We start from the raw sequence: 18,511 nt of genomic DNA, 5'->3' as shown, positions 1-18,511 counted from the left end.
TGGGTCACTTGAAGGAGGAGGGCTTGGGTGGCACTGTTTTACATTGGTTCTGCTCCTACTTCTCTGGCAGATTCCAGATGGTGTCACTTGGAGACTATTGCTCTGAAAAGCAAGAGCTGAAGTGTTGGGTTCCACAAGGCTCTATACTGTCCCCAATGTTTTTTAACATCTACATGAAACTTCTGGGAGAGATCATCAGGAAGTTTGGTCTGGTATTCTATCAATATGCTGATGACACCCAGATCTATTTCTCTATACCAACTTCATCAGGAAATGGCATGACTCCCACTAAGTGCCTGACTGGAGATGATATTGGGTTGGATGAGTGATAACAGGCTGAAGTTGAATCCAAACCAGATGGAGATACTGTCTGTAGGGGGTCGGGATCTGAGAGATGGTATAGATCTGCCTGTTCTGGATGGGGTTACACTCCCCCTAAGAGATCAGGTTTGTAGTCTGTGAGTGCTCCTGGATCCCAAACCCTCCCTGATTTCTCAGATTGAGGCTGTGACCAGAAGTGCTTTTTATCAGCTTCTGCTGATATGCCACATACATCTGTTCTTGGAGAGTAGTGACCTTAAAACAGTGGTACATATGCTGGTAACTTCTAGGCTTGACTACTGTAATGCACTCTATGTGGGGCTTCCTTTGTACGTAGCTCGGAAACTACAATTGGTACAGAATGCGGCATGCAGACTGGTCTCTGGGTTCACCCAAAGAGACCATATAACACCAATTCTAAAAGAACTGCACTGGCTGCCGATAGGTTTCCGAACGAAATACAAAGTGCTAGTTATTTCCTATAAAGCCCTTAACTGCTTAGGTCCAGGATATTTAAGATAGCACCTTCTCTGTCATGAAGCCTGTCACCTATTAAGATCATCTGGAGAGGTCTGACTACAGGTGCCACAAACTCGTTTGGTAGCAACTCGGGACCGGGCCTTTTCTGTGGCTGCCCCAGGGCTTTGGAACGCACTCCCTGCTGAAATAAGAGCATCTCCTTCTCTGTCTGCTTTTAGGAGGACCCTGGAGACGTACATTTCCCCCTAGGCCTTCAACTGAGATTTGATTTTTAAATTTTAATGTGTTTTTAACATGTTTTAATCTAATTTTTATCTTATGGGTTTTTAAAAACTGTTTTATTGTTTAATTGTTTTATGGTATTTTTTATTTTAATTGTTGATTGATTTTAACTGTCTTTGTTTTATTTGTAAACCGCCCTGAGCCAATTTTGGAAGGGCAGTATAAAAAGTGAGTGAATGAATGAATAAATAAATAAATAAATAATTTCAACAAAATAAAAAAGCAAGACATATTGCTGCATCAACCTTCTTTCTAATATATTATTTACTCTAGTTGCACATTTAACTTACGATTTTGCTTACCTCTCGATTATCAGCCACAATAACAAGCTCAACGTATTTGGTAGATTTCAGGGCTGCCCTCTTGTGCTACCAAAGGAAAGATCAGATGAATGTTGTTAGCATTTCAAGGGGGCACAGAACTCTAAATATTCATTTCCCACAACACTGCTATTTCACAAAACAATTTAAATATTATTAATAGTGTTTATGTTTATATTTAATTTAAACCTCATTTCTTAACCACGGAGCTCAAGGTTGTGTACATAGGATTCCTAAGCAGTCTCTGGCCTTCCATCCACACAATAACCATACTCAGAGCTGCTTTGGTTCAGCAAGCTTGCTGTATCAGACACTTTCATTTGGTGCCTTGGGCTCATCACACTTTTGTATGACAATACAAAAGGAGAAAGTGCAATATTCTTAAATACTGATTGCTTTGGCCAGCATCCTCACTAACCATGCTGAGGTACTGGATGTAAAGTGCCTTCACAGCATCTAGTAATATAGAGTTCTGATGCGTGTGTGTGTGTGTGTGTGTGTGTGTGTGTGTGGCAATTATAGCTTCTCTCTCTTTCTCCCCCAAACAGTCTATAACAGTAGATAGATAGATAGATAGATAGATAGATAGATAGATAGATAGATAGTTTATTTACGGTCCATGACCAAAACACAGCATACAAACAGTTAAATACAGAATAAAGTTGTTAAAACAATACAGTATTGTGTTAAAATACTAAAAATTCAAGCTAATCTGTTCACATCTTATTTTGCAAATCGCTGCACAGAATCTTGCTGGTCTTGGTGGTCCCACAAGACCAGCAGGGTCCACCCTGGTTGCATATGAAAGGGAGACTTGATATGTGAGCACTGTAAGTTATTCCCATCAGGGGATGGAGCTGCTCTGGGAAGAGCATCTAGGTTCCAGGTTCCCTCACTGGCATCTCCAAGATAGGGCTGAGAGAGATTCCTGCCTGCAACCTTGGAGAAACTGCAGCCAGTCTGTGTATACAATACTGAACTAGGAACATAGGAAACTGCCATATACTGGGTCAGGCCATTGGTCTATCTAGCTCAGTATTGTCTTCACAGACTGGCAGTGGCTTCTCCAAGGTTGCAGGCAGGAATCTCTCTCAGCCCTATCTTGGAGAAGCCAGGGAGGAAACTTGGAGCCTAGATGCTCTTCCCAGAGCGGCTCCATCCCCTGAGGGGAATATCTTACAGTGCTCACACTTCTAGTCTCCCTTTCAAATGCAACCAGGGCAGATGCTGCTTAGCTATGGGGACAAGTCATGCTTGCTACCAGAAGACCAGCTCTCCTCTAGATGGACCAATGGTCTGACTCAGTATATGGCAGCTTCCTATGTACCAGTAATCTTCACATGATGGTCCATTAAGAAATAAGCCACATAAAAGTTGTCTGAATTACCTGGGCACTTTTAAAAATAAGGCTCAATCTAGGTAGAGGGAATAACTTTATAAAAAGGACAATAAAGCAAAACATGAGAAATTGTCTCAACGTCACCTGTGCCACATGGGTACAAACGATTCCTTGGAGGGACTTTCTTATATGTTCCCTCTAAAACTGCAGAGGGCGAACCATTGAACCAAGCTTGCCAGACTCTCAACCAGACTCTCAAAAAGCCAGACTGGAATTTGCTGAAATGCATATTGACAAGCCACAATGCTTCTGAGAGAATGTCCTTTGGACAGATGAGACAAAACGGGAGCTTTTGGGCAAGTCACATCAGCTCTATGTCCACAGATGAAAAAATGAAGTTTTCAAAGAAAAGAACAGCATAACTACTGTGAAACATGGAGGAGGCTCGTTTATGTTTTGGGGCTGCTTTGCTGCGTCTGGCACAGGGTGCCTTAAGTCTGTGCAGGGAACAATGAAATCTCAAGACTATCAAGACATTCTGGAGCGAAACGTACTGCCCAGTGTCAGAAAGCTCTGTCTCAGTCGCAGGTCATGGATCCTCCAACAGGATAATGACCCAAAACGCACAGCTAAAAGCACTCAAGAATGGCTAAGGACAGAACATTGGACTTTTCTGAAGTGGCCTTTTATGAGCCCTGATTTGAATCTTATTGAACATCTATGGAAAGAACTGAAACATGCAGTCTGGAGAAGGCAGCCTTCAAAGCTGACACAGCTGGAGCAGTTTGCTCAGGAAGGGTGGGCCAAACTACCTGTTGACGGGTGCAGAAGTCTCACTGAGAGCTACAGGAATTGCTTGTGTGCAGTGATTGCCTCCAAAGGTTGTGCAACCAAATATTAGGTTAAGGGTCCCATCATTTTTGTCCATGCCATTTTCATTTGTGTAATTATTTGAAATATTCTGTTGCATCAAAACTCTAAAGCAAAGTCTGATCTTTGTTAAATGCAAAATAAACAATGATGGGTGCCAATTACGTTTGTCAGTTTCAAGATATTTCAGAGAGCAGTGTGGGTTCTTCTTTTTTCATGGAGGGGTACTAACACATTTGTCCAAGTGTATATATCTGAATTCCATATAGCATCTGTGCCAAAATTTTGGCCTGGAAGACCCTGAGCGCAGCAGGTATGTAATAAGCTCCTTTGGTATATATATATATTTTAATACTGCTGATACCATGTTCTGGGCACTTGCTTGTCAGGGTAGTGCAGGGAGGCCTCCTCCTCCTGCTCTTGCTCCTCCTCCTCCCTCCACTGCCTGCCTGTCACTTTATGCTGGTTCCTGCTGGTGAGCAGGTAGATCGGTTGTTTCCTTAATTCCCTCTGCAGCTGCCTGTGACTCCCAAAACTGGGCTGAAGAAGACCAAGAGAAATAGTTTCGGAAAGCACCAGCAGCTGCAGGGGGAAGGGGAAATCACCCCAAATCAGGCTTCATACAATGGAAAACCCTGCCACGTTGGTGGAGGATTAGTCTAGATGTTGTTCAATTTTTCTTTAAGCCAAAGTTTTCCCTATTCTAAAAACAAGCTATCATTATTTAAAGAGAAGCTGTCAGGTCTCAAATTCAAAAGTCCATTAAAAAACCCAGCAACTTTTAGATGGGGCCATGCTCCTCTTCACTCTAGTCCTGTTAAAATGCCAGAGTAGTATGGAATTCCATACTACTAGACTAATCCTCCACCAACATGGCAGGGTTTTCCATTGTGTGAGGCCTGATTTGGGGTGATTTCCCCTTTCCCCCTGCATTTGGAATGCATTCACTGAATACATTGCAGAAGAGTTGTCAAGCATATCCAAAGACTGACGTTGGGTCCCAGAGTTACGATGATGGCATGTGTTGACCCTCATGCCAGCATGGGACTTGTTCTATGATCTGTCAGAACAGAACTCCTTGGGCAGGAGAATCCCAAGACCAGGGACAGGTATCTATATCTAGTTTGAAAATGGCTTGTACAAAGGGTGCAGGAAATTAGACGACTAAATGTTTTCTGTGCCTTTTACCACCTTTTACCACCCAGGGGGCAAAGGGTCTACCCAGGATTTAAATGACATTGAGGTGAGTCTCATGATCAGTGAGACTCGCTGGAAGGGGTTTGCAGGGAGATCGGCTGCCCACACACTGCCAGCTCCATCACGGAACTAGTGGGGCTGCGGGGATCGAGGGCCGCGCGGCCCCCAGAAGTTCCAGGATGCCTCACACAAGCGCCGGGGCATTCTGGAGAGACCCCCGAGCCCGGGAGGCTGTTTGCAGCCTCATAGTCGGGGGTATATTTGTGTGTTGCCGCGCGCTATGGCAACACACGAGCAAAAAGAGGAGGTCAATGGAGCACTCGCTCTGTTAACCTCGTCTTAGGGGAGGGGTATTTAGGGTGGTTAGCTGCCGGGAGCTGTGCGACTCCCAATGCAGCATACGATCACCCAAAAGCGGGCTAGGCTCCCTTTGCCCACTTTTAGGCAATTGTGAGAATCGCCTCATTATTTTCCTTCACTTGTAGATGCGATTTGATTTTGAATAAACTGTTTTTTCTATTTTGGTGCATTATTTTGCTTGTGGATTTGAAACCCCCACAGAATTGCTCTGCTTAAGTTTTGAGCTACTGCGAGGTTTGTGTACTGTACTATTGGTGTTTTTATAAGAGTGGTTGGGATATAGAAGTGGGCTCAAACACATGTGGTGGTGGCAGCAATAACAACTTGTTTGGGGAATTTCCTGAATGGTTTGGGGGAAACTGGCTGAGGCTGCAAGTGTAGGGATCAAATAACCACCCCTATTTGGCCAGCAAATCCACCACAGTTAAATTTTAAGTGAAAATTCATTATTCATTCTAATAGAACCAACAAAAAAAAACAAAGAAGGGACTTTCCTGCTCTGAAGGGTTTAAACCATGGGACAAAAAGGCTCTTGTACATATAGACTTGACTATACTGGCTTAAGCTCATGTACTTGGTGCCCAATTAACATTATTAATCTGTTCCACTACTTGCCCAGAGGGTGTTTCCTCAATAGATTGTTTCTAAAATATACCTAATTATCACTTCTCAGTGCTTGCATAGCACTGTTAATCTCTATCATAGCGCAATCAACATCCTCATTCATCCTAGACTAATCTTTTAAAAATGAAATAATTAAGCAATGTAACATATTTATAAATTATATGACTGTACAGAGAAAGCTCTTCTTGGTTTCTTGTTCTACTACCACATCCTTTCATTGTCTCTTCAAGACTACTTTTATTGAATCTAAGATCAAAACAGATGGGCAGGAACCCCAAAGAAACTGCTTAGGTGCTTATCACATGATGGCTGAAAGCACAAGGGCCAGTTCGGATGATACCTTACTGGCTCACACAATTAGAAAGGGGACATGCTGGGCGTACACCAATCATTATATCTTCTTCAGTTGTCCTAACACAATATAGGGACACACCAGGACAGAATCAGGTATTGTCTGAATCAACTCAAAAGAGATAATTATCTGTAGATTGAACCACATAAGCCCAGTTTTTGCAAACTTGCCTAAATTTCTAAGGGAAGCCATGAGGAGAGGATAGTAATGCTGGTTTATCATGTGGTTGACATCTACAGGTGACCATCTCTTCATGCACTCACATATGCAATGTAATGAGCCTTTTAATGGCTACTATGTGGTTCCTGATCTGATTCCACCTACAGAACTGAACCAAATAGGGATTATTATTTTTTTTAAAATTATTATTATAAATCAGCTGTGGAATCAGATCAGATCAAGACCACATAGTAGCCATAATAGTCACATTTTTAAGCCCTTTAACAAGTTCCAGTGTTAATTTGTGATCTTATTTTAAGTTGCCTCTTGATTTGCTTTGTCAGTATTTATATTGGAATGTACTACTTTATGTGCTAAGTTTCCCTGTTTTGAGGAAGAGCTAACATTTATTTAAATAGACATTTTAAAAATGGAAACAATGGAATGTGTGTACAGATCAAAAACATGAGTAGGAAACTTGTGGGCAGCAGGAACTAGGGATGTGCTCGAAGCATTTTGGCACCTCTATTTCCAGGTGCCAAAACATTTCGAGCTGTCTCAGCTGAATCATTTTGGCTTGGGGCTTGTGGGCACCTTAAAAGGAGGAAGGTGGGTCTTACCTGTCCCTCTGTTGCAGCCCTACTACCCTGCTGCTCCAGAGTGGTGCTGTTTGTATGAAGCAGCCAGGCTCTCTGTTTGCTGGCTGCATTTGCTTAGGGACAGGAAGTTCCTTGTTCCCAGCAGAATTGGTGTCTGAACATGTGCGGACACTCTCTTGAGCGATCAGCAATACTGAGCACTCAAGATGGCATCTGCACATGCTCAGATGCTATTTCCTGCTGGGAACAGGGAACTTCCTGTTCCAAAGCAAATGCAGCCGGCAAACAGAGAGCCCGGCTACTTCATACAAACAATGCTGCTCGGGGGTGGGGGGTGGGTGGGCAGCGGAACTGCAACGGAGGGACAGGTAAGAGTAAAAGCGGATAAGTCCCCACTCTCCACTGCCCCAGATGTGCACGAAACGCTTTGTGCACATCCCTAGAAGGAACCATGCATGATCTGATCACATACATTCTAAACTAGAACATGTATTTATTGTTGTATCTAACAACACAACAGTGACGTTTGACCATGTCAGCCCCTTCCAACTGCTGTGTTGTGTGTGTCGTGTCAGGCATCCAAATATCTGTTGGACTTCCCCACACACTGCCCTCTCCTCCTCCTTACCATTTAGAGGAAGAGGACAGGGTTGCATGTCACTTTATCTTCACTCCAGAGAGAGCAAATACATGCCTTTCACAATTTGTTTAAAAGGGAGCATTTCCCCTTGATTAAACTAGGTCCTTGAGTAGTACAGGTGCTTCTGGTTTTTTCCTGCGCTTTTTCTGAGGTTGCAGCAATGGCTCATGCGTGCTACATTTTGCTCATGGCTCTCTAGGATAAATTTATAAATTATTTTTCCAGATTAGGGAAATCTGATGTGGAGCCCAGGCCTATTAATGTATTTAATCAGATTGTTCTGTCCTATTGAGTTTAACTGAGTCAAGAAATCAAGAAAGGAGGCACAAGGCTACAATCAAGAAAGGAAGCACAGGGCTACAGCCCTTTAACATTCTTAATAACTGCTTTTATCAATAGTACTTGTTAAACCTTATATTAAAAATTTTGTGCGTTAAAAAAGAAGATATTTCCATTTCTACCAGAAGAATCTGCAGAAATAGTTTAAAACCTTTTATCAAACAAATTGTAAATATAATCTTTTTGTAGAGATACTCATGTAGTTTCTATGAATAAGAACAGTTCACACATCTACTGATATGGGCTTAGCATTTAAAATGTTAAAATGATTTTAAAAGTGTTAATACAGTATGTAGTGAGGAGCAAACAATATTTGGAAATGTACTTTTTAATACTAATCCAATGCAAGTACATTTGCTTAATCACATAAATAACATCCCTTGATGCTGGTAGGCTGGTTTATCTAATTCTTAATAATAAAAGTTAAGTGTGCTTCATAGGCAAATGTGCTTTATGTACTGTAATATTTATCATGCAATATTGAATATGGACATATTTGTACCATGTTTTTCTCTGATATCTAATGTAACCCACTACTTAATACTAACACAATGCATATATAAACTTGTAGTGGTATTTGTTCCATCTGCCCAGACTCCCTTCCATTTTATTATATACAGCTTTCATTATCTAGATTTACATTTTGATTCCAGTGTATTTCTTCTTTCAGAAAAACAATTACAAGCCATATACCAATGGGGAAAAATATCTTTTCCTAGTACAACTGACCTACGCATGTCCAAGCCTATTCATGTTTACTCAGAATGAAATCCCACTGTGTTCAATGGGTTTGTTCCCAGGTAAGTGTATAAGTGGCAATTGCAGCCTAGGTCACTTATACATATTTCTATGTACTATTTTAACAGCAAAGTTACCTAACGAACATATTCTTCACTCCAGGACCACAATCTGTTTTACAGGATATTTTCTGAAAGTTTGTTGTAAGTTGCAGTGGGCACTAAGCAAAATACCATTGAGTATTTATCTGCCAGCTCGCTATCAGAAAGAGTTCAGCAAATGAGGAAACAAAGGACAGAGTAGAGGTGGCAATCCATTCCCATACATCCATTATACATATAACCTTACATGGAATCGGACTTGTGTAGCATCCATAAACAATTACAAAAGGTTCTACAACAGACACTTAACTAAAGGGTGGGTAAACTCCTAGTAGAGAGGCAATTGTCTCATTAAGTGACAATTGCCTCACTCCAAAGTTGGTTTGGAGACCAGTAGCTCTAACATGACCACCAGCCCCTTCAAGGCCACACAGTTTACTTTGTAGAGCAGGGGTAGGCAACGTGGCTCTCCAGATGTTGCTGAACTACAGCTCCCATCATCTTCAGCTGTAATATATTATGGCTGGGGGTTGTGGGAGTTGTGATTTAACATCATCTGGAGAGCCACGTGTTGCTACCCCTGATCTAGACAAACACTTGAAAACACACTCCTCCAAGCCCCACAACTCTGAGTGGGTGAAGCAAGCAAATCCACAAAGATGTTCCATTCCTAGACACCTCCAAGCCCCCTAGCCCTGAGGGGCTAATCCACGGAAATCACTATGAAAGTGCCTCGAACTGCGCACCGATATTTTAAATCCACACTTCCATACCGACAGTCATCTGCCAGTGTGATCAGGGCATTACACCACTTATGACAACCACTACTTAAATCACACACCAAAAGTAGTCAGTGTGAAGGAAATGACAAAAATCCCCATATAAAGTCCAATCAGATGAGGACAAAAATGATGATGAGGACACACCACTTATGACAACCACTACTTAAATCACACACCAAAAGTAGTCAGTGTGAAGGAAATGACAAAAATTCCCATATAAAGTCCAATCAGATGAGGACAAAAAATTCTTGCTTGGGCCCCAAAAGGCAACCAGTTAAACCCATACTGAAAACCAGGCAGGCAGGTGAGTGGGTGCTATGTGCAAAACACAGAGGCTGAGCCGAGGGTGAAGACAGCTTTTTAAAACAGCCATCTGCAAAGGGGGCACATGTACTCCAAAGTGCCACAGAGAATGCATGCCATTGTCTAAGAGGCCAGACACGAATCTGCCCACCCCAAACACCATGGAGGATGCCAGGTAAGGATGGAGCACCTAAACTCTTGACTGACAAAAGCATTTCTCAGAAGGTCTGTTACAGTGGAAACAAAGTAGCTGGAGTAACTGAGGATAAAGGTTCAAAAATAGATACATAGAATAATAAAGGTCTGGATGTATAACCCTCTGATAACTATAGGAAGCACAAAGTAACTTATTTCCCCCAATCTTATCTCATTTTGAGCTGGTTCAGATGATACCACCTCCCTGCCTGGCACATGCAATCTAGAAGGGGACTTATCGACATGTACCTGTTGGAACTTCGTCCACGGATGACCTGACAACTTCCAAGTGCATCCCTTTATCATGTAGGGAGGCTGTATAAAGGCCTTTATACACTCCAAATGCTTGTTTAAATAAGTATTTAGAGCATGTATATGAGGACCATTCAGATGAATAGCACTCCCCCATGCGATAAATGCCGGGAGGAGGATGGGACATACCCAAAGGCTGTCCCACTGGATACAATCTCAGTGCGTCCCCTTCCTGATTGTGTGTGCTAAGGGTCAGTGGCAGAGCCTGACCACCAGAGGCCTGTATGCGGCCATGGCACCACTCACCCCACCCCCTGCGTCTGACATCAGACACAGGGGGCGTGGCCTGGTTCCCGAATGGAGCCCCACAGCTCCGTTCAGGAGAGAGTGAGTCAGGCTGGCACAGGGCTGGCTGTTTAACTCCCGAAGGGGCTGCGCGGCCCTGTCAGGAGCTAGACTCAGGCTGGTGCTGTGTTCGCGGCGCGGCCCAGAGCGGCTCTTTCCTGCAGGGAAGAGCTGCTCCAGGCTGTGCCGCAAATGCAGCGCCGGCCATTTAACTCCCGAAGGGGCTGAGTTAAACTTCTGCTCCAGCACAGCCAGGAGTGGCTCTTCCCTGCACTGCAAACTCAGTGGCCCTTTAACTCCCAAACGGGGACTGTGCGGCCCCCGTTCAGGAGCTAAACCAGCACCCCCACATATGACATCAGACGTGGGGGGCATGTTGGGGCCGTGAAGCATGGCCCCTGATTGGGCGGAGCCCGTGTTCCTTTAACCTATTGGCCCAATGGTGGCTCCGCCTCTGCTAAGGGTGGTATCGTCTGAACTGGTCCTTTTAAAACCATGCATATTGTGATATGCTTTAATCAAGGTCTTGCTTCAGAAACCAAATTTGTCTAAACCTATTCTTTAAAAACCTGAAGCCCCAAACTATGATTTCCACCTACCCTGCTAGTAAACATCTGAAAAGACTGTGCGGTGTCCTCCAGTGTAATGCCTGAGATGTTGAGATGATGCCCACAAGAACCCTGGGCTAGTTTTAGGTTTGCTGCTCGGTAGATTATGTGTTCATTTGTAGCACCTTCCAGTGGCTCCAGAATATAGGCTTTATCTTCAAATAAAAGTAGCCCCCTGTGATATAAAAGAGAAAAATGATGCATTCTTTTACAGGACTGTTTCTGTTAGTTTTCAAGCAAGTGACAGATTTTTAATAAGTATGAAAGAGCAGTATATGTTTAGATGAAACCCTGATGGGGTATAAACTGTAGATTTTATGTGTTTGTAATCTGAGCATACAGTTCACTAGGTTGACAATATTATTTCCCTCTACTTAAACACCAGGGTCCAGTGCCAAACTCTATTTGCATTTTATAGCAATGCACTACCACTGCTCAGAACATTTGCATTGTCCTTGCTTGAGAAAACTCCTAACAAACATTAAGAGACATAAATTATATTGTATATAGACGTGTTAACACAAGCAACATTCAGCATGCTTAAAAGTATTATTACTACTGTACAAACACCAATAAAAATAAAGCAAAATAGAAATCTGGGCTAATTTACTAGATCAGCCTAAATTAGGGCCAAAGCAAAATACCAGACTGGTGTGTTGAGAATGCAGAAAGTGGATCTATGCAGAATTCAGCACACTGTGATACACTTCTATAATTACTCCACAATACATCTAGCTCAATGCTCAATCCATGTTCTCTGTATCTGACGTTTCTATCTTGTGTTTCTTTTTAGATTGTGAGCCCTTTGGGGACAGGGAGCCATCTTTATTCATTCATTCATTCATTCATTCTTATTTCTCTATGTAAATTGCTTTGGGAAATTTTGTGGAAAAGTTAGTAGTAGCAGCAGCAGCAACATTTATTTAAAATATTTCTATACCATCCAAAACCTGCGTCTCTTTGGGCCCAGGTCTGTGTGCCCACACTCCTAGAGGGTACCATAATTTTTCCCCTAGGGAAAAGAGGGTCCCTTTTATATTTCTAGAATAGCTTTGTTTAGAGTTCTGAAATTTGACACAGATGTAGGACTTTTGCAGTACTTTGTATTTTGATTTTTGAAGCAGATCAGTTGATCGATTGATTTTTTAATGAGTTTTTTTAATTTTAAAAAAGTCAAAAAAGTGCGATAAGTGGCTTGTTTCATGGCAGAAAATTACAAAAACCTCTGGAACTAAAGCCTGCCACCCTGACCATCATTCCACACCCATGTGAAGGAATCTGCCCATTGCTTTTAAAAAAGGGTAAACTTTTCACCCCCTTTTATATTTTTCAAATGGCTTGGCCTTGAGTTCTAAAATTGGGCTCAGATGTAGGACAGGTTATCAAGACTCAAAGGTCCTTCTCTTGACTGTAACAGGTGGGGAGGGCAGGCAGGATGAGGAGGCAAGGTTAAATTCCCCATGAGTTGAGTGCTTCAGGTGCCCAGCTCTGTATCTGCTTGGGCTGTGTGCAGCTCAAGCAGTCACATGAGCCCATACCTTTTTTTCCTTTTAAATTTTTTATTGATTTTTACAATATCTTAACAATCTTGTTACATCCAATTAAACAAATGTTGACTTCCCACTCACCAATCCGCGCCAATCACTAACTATACAATTCAACCATTGCTATAGTAATTCAAAACATATATCCTATACCTTACAAACTCGATTTTACTCTACTCAACCTGCTAATATTACTAAATTTCAAACCCTGTTGAAAAATCGATATTAGAAAAATAGTTCTTTAGGTATAATAAGAATGGTTTCCAATCTTCTTTAAAACATTCCAAGTTTTGATCTCTTATCAGTACTGTAAGTTTTGCCATCTCAGCATATTCCAAAATTTTTATCAACCAATCTTCTTTTGAGGGCAATTCATTATCCTTCCATTTCTGCGCATATACTATTCTGGCCGCCGTGGTTGCATACATAAAGAATGTTACATTTCTTGTGGAAAACTCTCCTTGCGTTATTCCCAGCAGGAAGGATTCTGGTCTCTTAGGAAATGTCATTTTAAAAATTTTCTTTAACTCATTATATATCATGTCCCAAAAGGCCTTTGCCTTCCTACAGGACCACCACATATGGAAAAAAGTTCCTTCACAGTGTCCACATTTCCAACATTTGTTTGAAACATTTTTATACATTAGTGCTAATTTTTTAGGTGTCAAATACCACCTGTACATCATCTTATAATAATTTTCTTTTAAAGTATAACATGCAGTGAACTTTAAATGCATTTTCCATAATTTTCCCCAAGCTGCCATATCTATATTATGACCCACATCTTGAGCCCATTTTATCATAGTCATTTTAACCACTTCATCTCTTGTCTCCTCCAAAAGCAACAGCCTATACATCTTAGAAACTAATTTTTCATCATTTTCACACAGCTCCTTCTCAAATCTCGACATTTGATCCTCTAATCCAACTTTAAGATCCTTCTTATAAACTTCATTTAACTGATGATACTGAAATCAATTACTAACCAAATTTTGTACTTCAATTAGGTTTTTTAAATTTACAGCCCTTTTCTTGGAAACATAACAAATCCCCATAGGTACCCCATTCCGGCTGCATATTTATCTCTTTATGTGCTAAAGCTTCAATCGGGGATAACCATAACGGAGTCTTAGGTTCCAGCCATTTTTTATATTTTACTCACACTCTCATTAGACTCCTTCTTACATAGTGATTCAGAAAATCTTTATGTAATTTACGTTTGTCATACCACAAATATGAATGCCATCCGAACCTTCTATCAAATCCTTCCAAATCAAGTATTCTAGGATTTCTTAATGTTATCCATTCTTTTAACCACGTCAAACAAACAGCATCAAAATACAACCTTAAGTCTGGCAGGGTAAGACCACCTCTTTCTTTAGCATCTGTTAAATTTTTAAAATTAATTCTTGGTCTTTTCCCTTGCCAAGCAAATTTGGTTATGTCCTTTTGCCATTGCTTAAGTTAAAATATTAATTATAGGAATAGTTTGGAAAAGAAACAGCATTTTAGGTAAAACATTCATTTTCACAACTGAAATTCTTCCCATTAAAGATAAGTTCATTCTAGACCATCTTTGCAAGTCAGTTTTTACTGTATTCCATATTTTGATATAATTATTTAAAAACAACAAAGCGTTTTTGTTTGTCAACCAGACGCCCAAGTATTTAATTTTCTTCTCCACTTTCAGTTCACTTATTTCAAAAAATCTATCCTTAGATTTCTGATCCATATTTTTTGTCAACACCTTCATTTTAGTCTTATTTATATAAAACCCAGCCAGTTGGCCAAATTGTTGTATTTTTTCCAAGAGTCTTCCGATCTTCTCTAATGGATTTTCTAGAAAAAAACACTACATCATCCACAAAGGCTCTTAGTTTATATCTTCTTTTTTTATATCTTCTACTTTGTTTCCTTTATATAATTCAGAATAGTATCTAAATAATTCCCTTTTTATTTCCCTTTCATCATAGGAAAGACATGATCCCATACCTGGGTAAAAGGGCACACCCGAAGGGTGGGTAAAAATCCTGTGCTACACGGGAAGGCAGTGCTGGGATTGGCCTAGTGCTGGTACTTCACATAAGCAACCCTACCCAGGTAGGGCTGCTTGTGTGAACAGCCTTTCTGTGTATTGATTTTGAAGTGGACCTACAAACAATTGATTTGTTTCATGACAGAGAATTGCATAAACTTCTGGAACTGATGTAATATTCTAATTTTCTGAGATTGTGGATTTGGGGTTTTCATGAGCTGTACGCCATGATCATCACTATTATAACAAATTAAGGCTTGACTTATCTCGCTTTGCATGTAATGCGTCTGTCTCATATATCAGTTTCACCTTTTAATTTGCATTACTGAAATTAATGGACTTTTGCACGATATTCTAATTTTCCGAGTTTCACCTGTATAGCTAATATATTTTACTATATTTGATGGGGTGAAATGAAGAACCCGAACAAGTATTTAGATCTGTAAGCCTGATGGCAATTGTTCCAACCACAATTAAGTGTTAATTGTTTTATACAGTTTAATTAATAAATTGGTTATAATTATAAATAGCTGTGCTGGGTCACTTTGTAATTCTACAGTCCTACACAGCTTCCATAAAGTCAGTGGCTGACATCCAGAGCAGTTTTCTTACAATCAGATACAATAAACATACAACCTTACGAGATCCCTAAATCAGAAAGCTCTATAATCTTTCTTCTCTCACTCAACCAGCACAGAAGAAATAAATAGAAATCCTGTCAAGGTACTATAAAATAGTGGATACTGTATTCAAGTACAGTGCCCACAGGAATGTGCCAGTAAGCACTGGCTAAACTGTGCCCCCCCGCTCTCCAGGGATGCAGCATTTCTCTACAGAAATCAAATGCTGGTGAGACAATCCAGCATTTTTAATCATGGGGAAGATCTCTCTCTGAGTACAGAGTTTGCCTCTGCAGTATAGACAAATGCTGTATCTGTGCCGGGGGTGGGGTGGGGGTCATGGTTTAAGTGCATGTCAGTGTGGGGAAGGTGGTGCTTGCCAGAACTCTCCTGTGGGCACTGTACAGCATTAAATATATTCAGAAGACTCAGGTATCAGTCTCAATGCATTTAGAGTTTGTGATCTTCATCAAAGAATAGAAAATCTGAGCACGTACAGTAACAGTTCCTTACAGAACGGACTCTAAGGGAGAGTCATGGTCATTCTAGAGGATGGCTCCTCTTGGATCCAGTTTTGGAAGACATTATTACTGTATATGGTAAGACATTCTGTCTCCTGATGAAGAGTACAACCTCAAAGCACATTAGGGCTAGTATTCTTCTTAATAAATTTGTCTCCTGCAGCTGTTGGATTTGCTTGCTGTGTTGGGTTTGCGGTGCTGTCTTTCTTGGTTTGCCTGTGCTATTATTGTACTAAACTGGATACCAGGAGATTTGCATTTCTTCTAAGAACCCTCTACTCCAGTGTTTTTTTGGAGTGTCATGCAAATCACCTCTCTACACTGCATCTGCTTCTCCTTCTGTAAGGCAGGGTTAACACTTAACTCTCTCACTGGGGTGTTACAAGGCTTAACTGGATCATCTTCAGAAAGCATCTTTAGAAATAAACAGGATTAATTCCTTCCGCTTTTGTGAAGTGGCTACATTCCGGTTTATGTAATTACATATATATTGCCAAAAGCTTCAAGCTGGATAAGCCCTTCTTTAATTCCTGATCCCCAAACAGCTATGTACTACTGATACCGCGCAATACTAGTTACTTTGCCAGCTAGCTAATGGTTCTGGGTTGGCACAGCCTGCTCTTGCCAACTTGCAAGATCCTGAGAAGATGGACAGGCTGCATGAGGGCAAGGCAGTTGACACCCCTAGTTTAATGGCTAGAGGTCCAGGGACCCTTAGGCATAGGATGCAGTATCATTTTAAAACATGTAGGGTTTAATGTTTTGGTCCTTTCTTCACATACAGCTACAGCAAACCAAAACCCTTCCTTCCAGAATTTCCCTTGCTTTTTCCAGTCCAATATAAATCTTGGGATGGACTTGACTGTGGGTTGTACAAGACATTCTAAAATACTGACCTGGATTAAAGAATGGATTCGTCAGAATTTGAAACATTACACCTTGTCTCTCAGAAAGCAAGCCAATCTAGAAGCTTTTATAGGGGATATAAAGCTTAGGCCTTATCACACAATCTGTTCTGGACTATTATTGTGCAAAAGGCCTCTTTGCTTGATCTAGCTGCTTATCCTTTAGTGCCTTCATTTTGCCAGACTTCTGTCTGCCTAAATCTTTACCAGATATTCAGGTAGCCTGATCTGATATATATTCACTTTAGAATCAACTCACTAAATTCCATGAGGCTTACTTCCAAGTAATTTTATTCATAACATTATAGCTATGGCAACCTGCTAAGGACTTAAGTCCTGACATGGAGGCAGTATAGCAATGTTTATATAACTGAACTGTATTTTGATCAGCTTGTGCTATGTAATCATAAAATGTTGCAATTATTGGAATAGCTACCCAAATGTCATATGTATTTATTTAAAAAACCCATCCATTAAATAACATAATGGAAATAAATAATTAACAGATTAGCCCACCCTATCTCCAAAAATTACTTGGTAAACTGATTTGAAGCCAAAAACCTAGTTTGAGGATAATATAACTTGTACAGCAATTCACATCAAGCCTCAGCTCTGTCGCCTTTATTAAATATAAAATTTCAGGACAAACATTGGTTTCATAAATCATTGGAAAATACAGAGAGAGCTTTATTCACTGGGGTGAAAAAAAATGCTGTTGGACTTGATTATAGAGCATACAATAAATCTCAGTTTTGTCCTTTTATTTTGAGCATCTAGTGAGTGTCACGTGAAACAAGCAGGGGCTGCAGCAATAATAATGGGATTGTTCCTGTGCTGGAGCAAGGGCACTAGTCTCATTATTATACTAGAGTTTGGACCTTTAAGCTTGACCCTATACACTTATGCAGAGGAGAACAAAATCACAGGATAAGATGTGTACATTTTTAAAGTCATGTGCAATTAGACTGAGGATGCTGACGTTAGGTAATAGTTTACAAAGGATGTTCACAGGGGCGTATCGTACATTAGGCAAGGGGAGACAATTGTCTCCCAGCCCAGCTGCCTCAAAGGGCCCCCCAAGCCTGGCTAGTCTCCCATGGCACAGGCAGTGCACGCACTCACCCCGCGGTGCCTGCCCACCAATATGATTGTAGCAGCCACGGGCTGCGCAATAGCCAGCGCTGCTTTGGCGCCGCAGCCCAGACAGCAATGGGGGGGCCCCTTCCCTTTGCCTTCAAAAGGCAAAGCTGCGTCTCTCTCTCTTCCAGCTAGGTGGAGGTGGGGCGGGTCAGCAGCCACCAACCTGCCTCCTGCCATGCACGGTAAGCAGCAGGAGACAAATACAGCAGCTGCAGGCAGGCAGGGAGCTAGGTAGCGGCACTGGCTTGAACGATGGAGAGGAGACAAGGAGTAGTGGGAGTGGGATGAGCAGCACCACAGAGTAGCAACAGCCTGCCCTTGATGACCGCTGGGGTAGGGACTGCTGTCAGCCATTACATACACCACTTTGGAGCTGCTCTCTTCCCCTCCTCCTATTGTTGCTGCATGTCCCTTCTTTCCCTGTTTCTCTTCTCTCTCTCTCTCTCTCTCTGTTCTAAACCTTTTCTACAGTTTTCTACAATGGAGGCAGTGTTTCCCACACATCTGGATACATCTCTTTACTGCCCAGTTTACACAGAA

At 41.4% G+C, this 18,511-nt stretch overlaps 1 protein-coding gene across 1 annotated transcript in view; it reads right to left on the bottom strand.

The window, feature by feature from the left end:
* Positions 1-18,511, bottom strand: part of ADAM12 (ADAM metallopeptidase domain 12) — a 407,749-nt gene that overhangs the window by 126,022 nt on the left and 263,216 nt on the right. Inside the window, exons 6-7 of the mRNA XM_053312884.1 lie at positions 11,198-11,381; positions 1,386-1,451 (exon numbers count right to left, since the gene is read on the bottom strand). Of these exons, the coding sequence (XP_053168859.1) occupies positions 1,386-1,451; positions 11,198-11,381 (250 nt within the window). The remainder of the gene's footprint in view (positions 1-1,385; positions 1,452-11,197; positions 11,382-18,511) is intronic.

This window comes from Hemicordylus capensis, chromosome 3, assembly GCF_027244095.1.
Source record: "Hemicordylus capensis ecotype Gifberg chromosome 3, rHemCap1.1.pri, whole genome shotgun sequence".
In the NCBI taxonomy this organism is placed as follows: domain Eukaryota; kingdom Metazoa; phylum Chordata; class Lepidosauria; order Squamata; family Cordylidae; genus Hemicordylus; species Hemicordylus capensis.
Note: the sequence above shows the minus strand (reverse complement) of the source record. Positions and strands in the feature narration are given on the sequence as shown.